The sequence below is a fragment of the Capra hircus genome, chromosome 10 (assembly GCF_001704415.2).
Source record: "Capra hircus breed San Clemente chromosome 10, ASM170441v1, whole genome shotgun sequence".
Taxonomy (NCBI): domain Eukaryota; kingdom Metazoa; phylum Chordata; class Mammalia; order Artiodactyla; family Bovidae; genus Capra; species Capra hircus.
The window spans coordinates 23,528,386-23,535,233 of NC_030817.1; the positions used below are offsets into that span (position 1 = coordinate 23,528,386).

The 6,848-nt window shown below is 46.3% G+C and overlaps 1 protein-coding gene across 1 annotated transcript in view; it reads left to right on the forward strand.

Annotated features, from left to right (window-relative positions):
• Positions 1 to 2,934, forward strand: part of ZFYVE26 (zinc finger FYVE-type containing 26) — a 67,340-nt gene extending 64,406 nt beyond the window's left edge. Inside the window, exon 42 of the mRNA XM_005686007.3 lies at positions 854 to 2,934. Coding sequence (XP_005686064.2) covers positions 854 to 1,057 — 204 coding nt within the window. The 3' untranslated portion in view covers positions 1,058 to 2,934. The remainder of the gene's footprint in view (positions 1 to 853) is intronic.

Sequence of the window (6,848 nt, forward strand, 5' to 3'; positions counted from 1 at the left end):
CAAAAGGCAGCTGCTGGCCTGGAGGTCTGAGGCAGCTCACCAGGACCTTGCCATTTGCTAGCCTGGAGCCCTGGCTAACCAGGGAGGTGCTGGTGGGGTCAGGGCAGGGAAGGAAGGGACTCTCATCTCCCTCACGCTAGGAACTCATGAGATGGAGTGTGTCCAGAATGCAGGAAACTAGACTGCCTCTGATGCAAACAGCAGATAAGGTCAATCTGGGGCCACCCCTTAATTAGACTTTTTTCTAATTGTGTATCTTCGTTTCTTTCCCCAAGCTTCCTGGTAGAAGATTTTTAACTCAGCGGGTCTAAGAAAATAGAGAAAGGGGCCCTGTGGGCCCATTGTAGGGGGCAGGTGTGATGACTCATTCATTCACTTAATGCACATTCGTGGAACACCCACATGCCAGGCCCTGTGCTCAGCTCCAGGAATGATTAGAAAAAGCAGACACTCTTCCTGCCCTCCTAGTCAAGGAGACAGACATCAATCAAATAATCACCCAAATAACCGCAAAAACCAGTTTGTCAGCAGTGAGGCCGGGAGAAAGCTGGAGAGCCCAGGAGAGTGAGGAGGGCCTTGAAAGGAGTAGATAGAGGCCAGGCTCTGCCTGCCTGCCTTCTGCTTCTTAAAATTCTTGGCTTATTTATAATAACTTGTACACTGTACAGTAATATAGTATAATAGCTTAGTGTCCAGAATATTTAAAGAGTGACCATAACGTAATAAAAGGCAAGAACCCAGTTATTGGTAGGTGAGAAGTGCTGTCTTGTCTCTCTTCACGCGGCCCTGTGTGCTTCTTGGTGACTTATCAGTGATGGTTTCCTTCCGGCTGTCTCTCACACCCGATTGCCAGGTTCAGGCCTACCTGACGTGCTGCAAGCTGCGTTCTGCCTACCTGATCGCCGTGAAGCAAGAACACTCTCGGGCCGCGGTCCTAGTCGAGCAGGTGCAGCAGGCCGCCAAGAGCAGCGGGGACGCAGTGGTGCAAGACATCTGCTCCCAGTGGCTTCTGACAAGCCGCAGCCGCGGTGCCCATGGTTCGGCCTCCAGGAAGTGACCCTGGGCTGCAGGGCCGGACAGCTGTGGGGCAGGAGTGATGGGCACACTTCAGCTCTTTCCTCCTGTGGGGCAGGACTTCCCTGGCTCCATCCCAGGTCGGAAAGAGCTGGAATTGGACCCGACCTGCCATCTTGAGCAAAGATAGGATCTTTCACGCAAGTGCCATGTTTCTGTAAAATCGTGGAGTCTGTGTGTGTGTTTGTCTGGAGATGGCCAGTTCTTTCTACCTCAGAGTGAGTGTGTGTGTGTGCACGCTCTTTGCACTCATGTTTACGCCCAAGCATTTCTGAACAAACGAAGCTCTCCCCCACTGCAAAGAGGCACTTTACTTTTGACTTCTGCCTGTCTGAAAACCTTCCTGCGTTTTTGGTTCTTAACCCGGGCTCATCCTATTTGTACACAGTCCCCTTGGTGTGGAGATGTTCCAGTAGCTTCTTGTGACTAGAAGGGTTTTTGACTGAGAATGATGGAGCTGCATCAGAAGGCTTGCCTCTTTTCCCCTCCTTCCTGTCCCCAGATGCAGAGATGGCTTTGGGGCAGGTGCTTCCTGTGGTGTGAAACCATTTTAAGCATCTCTCCTCTCACAAGCACAAGAGTTACTGTGAGTCTTTGGAAAGTAGTCTGAACAGAAGAGTCCTCAGGTGCTGGCTTCTGAACGCTGTGGCTGCCTGGACACCTGATGGGGTCTGGAGCCCCAGACACGGGCAGGAGGGGCGCCATCGTGTTCATCCACAGGGAGAGAAAGGGGAACCTCTCCAAACAGCATTGCAGGAGAGTTGTCTACAAGCACAGAACTGGCTTTTGTCAATATTCCTGCTGCCAAGTAAGAGAACGTGGCTTCCTTTTGGAGAGTCTGGGAGAGAAACAGTAGCCAAGGTCCTGGGACCGAATGGCTAGACTTTGCCTGTTTGAGTTACAGTCCTATTTATGCCCCTTAAATTGGTTAGAAAATCGCTTCCTCTTCCCACCTGCTTCTCTTCACTCTCTTCAGGACAGAAGGATGGACATGCAGAGATCCAAGGTCATTGAGAAGGCAGTGCACTTCTTTGTCTTAACAGTGGGAGTCAAAGGTTCACTTTAAAGTTGGGCCTGACAACAAGAGCTAAACAAGGGGATGATGAAATAGGTCATGTCCAGTTGGTGAGCAACCAAATGAAGTGCTCCTTTATTTAATTAGTGTGGGCCTGTCTTCCCACTGGAGATGTGACAAGCTTTTGGAAAAGATCTGCCCTAGTCCATGATGTGAATTTGCAAATGAGGGGTGTGAAGAGAGCTCCACAGCTGCAAGCCTCCCACCAGCCAGAGCTCAGCCTGTCAACCTCACAGGGGCTGCTGAGAGAAACGGGAGCTAGAAGCCCAAGTCAGTATCTCTGGTGCTTAGAAACCCTGTGGATCTCCCTCTGAACCAGGTTTTTTAAATAGTGAACTAAACAACTCTAAGAGCATCTGTAGAAGTTCTGGTCCTCTGACGGAGGGAAGAGATGGCAAAGGAAATACTAGACCCCTTAATGGGGAAGTTGGACAAGTGACTTCTTTGAGTCGTAGAATGCATCTGTCTCCCAGGAAACATTCCTCCCTGGCATCTGCTTGCCCTTCTGAGTCTGCCCTTTTTGCACTGAACTTGAGCACTTTATATTAAATGGATTGCAAATCTCACAGCCATTCATTTGAGAGGTTAAGACCAGATTTTCCTGACATTTTGCTCTAATTAATTGAACTGTAAAACAGGCAGCCATTGACTAGACTGACATAAGATGAGGCTAAGGGCCTTTGGGCATCAGGCTGTGATCTCCCACAAAACAATTAACTAATGGGCAAGTTGACGGGTTGAATGTTTGACTGTAAGCAAGTCACAATAAAATGTCTGTCCTACAAGTTCTTGGCTTCATGGCTCATTTGTGCTGTCTTCCTCTTATCCTTCCCTTCTTGCCTCGGGTTCTGTGTGGAGAGAAAAGGTGGGTGGGAAAGAGGAAATGACCTTCAACTCTTGAACGTCTCAAAATGATTCCTGTTATAACTCAGGCCTCTGGGGTTAAGATTTATCTCAAATTTCCTAGGTGGCTCCGATGGTAAAGAATCTGCCTGCAATGCGGGAGACCCAGGTTCGCTCCCTGAGTTGGAAAGATCCACTGGAAGAGGGCATGGCATCCCCTGGAGAATTCCAGGGACAGAGGAGTCTGGCATGGTACAGTCCGTGGAGTCACAAGGAGTCAGACACAAGTGAAGCAACTGCTGCTGCTGCTGCTAGGTCGATTCAGTCGTGTCCGACTCTATGCAACCCCATAGATGGCAGCCCACCAGGGTCCGCTGTCCCTGGGATTCTCCAGGCAAGAACACGGGAGTGGGTCGCCATTTCCTTCTCCAATGCGTGAAAGTGAAGTTGCTCAGTTGTGTCCGACTCTTAGCGACCCCATGGACTGCAGCCCACCAGGTTCCTCCGTCCGTGGGATTTTCCAGGCAAGTGTACTGGAGTGGGGTGCCATTGCCTTCTCCATTGAAGCAACTAGGCACACAAAAAAAACTACTAGTGTACTCTCTACCACCAGGATTTTTTTTTTTTTTTGCTTCATTCAGAGTGGTGGGTGGACGTAGGTTATACATTCCTCAGGTAGAGAAGGCAAATGAAAAGTCCTTCCCATCCCTATCTCCTCAGCCCTCAGCCCCATCCCCTCCCAGAGGCTACCTGAGTGACCAGTTTCTCATGTATAGTTTCAGAACTCTTTTGTGCATATAGAAGCAATAATGACCGAAGTATTGTGTGGCAAAGATATGCCGTAATTATTTAACCAGTCTCTATTGACGGATAGTTTAGGTGGTTGCCATCTTTACCACAACAGATTATGCTGCCAGGAATTATCTTGTCTGGAATACCCTGGGTCAGAGACTCCTGGCAGTCCAGTGGTTAAGACTCTGCACTTGCAATGAGGAGTTATGGGTTCTGTCCCTGGTTGGGGAACTAGGATCCTGTATGCTGCATGGCATAGTCAAAAAATTAAACCCTCTGAACTAGAATACCTTGGATCAGAGAATAGGAGCATTGGGTGAGTGTTGTCAGTCACCTTCCATAGAGGTCATGGTAGTTACCCGTCCCACCAGCAGTGAAGACAAGGGCCTGCCTTCCCACACCCTTACCTCAACACTTGGCAAACTATCTAGATCTCTGCCAGTCTGAGAATGAAAAATGGAACGCTGAAATTTTTTTTCAAGCTGGTTTTTTTTTTTAATTCTACGTATCTTTTTATTATCAACCAAACTGTGACTCTTTGAAACCAGGGGTCGGATCTTTGGGGAACATAGAACTCACTCTGGGCTTGTTTCTGGCCGCCCTCTTAACAGCACCTGTGCACAGAATGACACTTGAGCCACAGACAGGAGCTTTGCTACCATTATCTTTCCCCAGGAACATGATCTCATCCAATATCTCATTTAAGAAAATTAACAAAACTTCAAACACACAACAAACAAAAAGTAATGAGGAAAGTCGACCTGAAAACCCCCTGTTTGGGATCTGGCACGAAGATGCTTCAAACAAAGGAAATTGGAACACCCAGAGTAAATCTAAGATGGAGGACCTGGACTATGTTTAGACACCTGAGACGCTCCAAATTTACTGGATATCTTTGGCTGGAGCTTTAAGTGAAGTAGATCAAATGCTCTCAGATTCTTCATGCTCAAGCCACCAAATAGCAACGGTCACCATAACCCTGAGAGGAACAGCCTGTGTCATCCTCTCTTCTATAGTTATGATGTTAACTGACCCATCCTTGAAGCCTCCAATTCTTCTACAACAGATTTCTTCAACATCTGGTTACTGAATGGCTTCTTTAGTGGGGTGCTTTCACGCTTCCTGTTTCTTCATGGTGTTATTTCTGCTTGGCACTCGTTTTTCACCACCTCCACTATCCCACCCTCCTATCTGCTGTTACCCAAAATCTTCCTTCAAGCCCATTTTTTTTACTTTTTTTTTTTTTTGGCCACACCATTCAGCATGAGGGATCTTAGTTCCCTGACCAGGGATCAAACGTATATCCCTGGCAGTGGAAGTGCAGACTCCTATCCACTGGACCACCAGGGAATTCCCTTCAAACCCACTTCAAGCGCCTTTTCTATGAATTGTTTGCTGCTCGGCTATACTTCCTCTTCATCCCACTGAAGGACTAATATCCTTCAAGGTCTCATCCATTCTTCCTCGACACTCGTATACTCTCCCAAATAATCCCATAGCTTCAGCAATCATCTTCACTGGCCAAGATATAAACCAAATTTGTCTTCCTTAACTTTTTTCCACATCAGATCCGTCTTTGATTCTTTTCTGAAACTCACCCAGATGGCTGAACTGCCCCTAAAAATATTAGCATGTTCAAAATGGAACACATCCTATTCTACCCACAAACCTCCTCCTTCAATGAATTAGTATCATCAGTTAATTAATATTAGTATTACTATTGTGAATGCCACCTGGGTTAGAATCCTCAGGAGTTCTCTGTATTGACTCTTTCTTTTCCCTCATCATTCAATAAATATTCAAGTACCTACCATGCATCAAGCATATATCTTGTTGAAAGCCAAGACCTCCTACTCTGCTTTCCCAGCTGAAGAACCTGGCCCTTCATCACCTTACTTCAGGTCCTTGTCACTTCCTCCTCTGACTGTTGCAGAAGTCTATTTTCTTCATCTCAAACACCTATCCAAAAGTTGCACCTCCAATCAACTCCATATTAACAGACAAAATACTTCCAGAAAAGATAACTTTTCTATGATCTTCAAGTATGGGAAGTCTTTCTAAGCAGATATAAGTTCCAGAATCCTTGAAACATTTAATTATTTTTGTTCAGTTGCTCAGTTGTGTCCACCTCTTTGTGACCCCCATGGACTGCAGCACGCCAGGCTTCCCTGTCCTTTACCATCTCCCAGAGCTTGCTCAAACTCATGTCCATTGAGTCGGTGATGCCTACCAACTGTCTCATTCTCTGTCATCCCCTTCTCCTCCCACCTTTAATCTTTCCCAGCATCAGGGTCTTTTCCAATTCAGCTCTTCACATCAGGTGGTCAAAGTACTGGAGCTTCAGCTTCAGCATCAGTCCTTCCAGTGAATATTCTGGGTTGATTTCTTTTAGGATTGACTGGTTTGATCTTCTCACTTTCCAAGAGACTCTCAAGAGTCTTCTCCAGCCCCACAGTTCAAAGGCATCAATTCTTTGGTGCCCAGCAGTTTTTATTGTCCAGCTCTCACATCCATACATGACTACTGGAAAAACCATTGCTTTGACTATATGGACATTTGTCAGCAAAGTAATATCTCTGCTTTTTAATATGCTGTCTAGGTTTGTCACAGCTTTTCTTCCAAGGAGTAAGCGTCTTTTAATTTCATGGTGCAGTCACTGTCTGTAGTTATTTTGGAGCCCAAGGAAATAAAACCTGTCACTCTTTCCACTGTTTTCCCATCTATTTTCCATGAAGTTATTTAGCTGTTGTTGTGATTAAAATGTCCCTAACAAAAAGATTCATAATTTTAACCATTTTGTTTCTTTGGAACTCTTTATTTTGTATCAGAGTATTGTTGATTAAAAATGTTGTGATAGTTTCAGGTGAACAGCTTAAGGGACTCAGCCATATGTATACATGCGTCCATTCTCTCCCAAACCCCCTCCCATCCAGACTGCCACACATCATTGAGCAGAGTTCCATGTGCTATGCAGTAGGTCCTTGTTGGTCATCCTTTTTAAATATAGCAGTGTGTGCATGACCATCCCAAACTCCCTAACTATCCCTTCCCCCTGGCAACCATA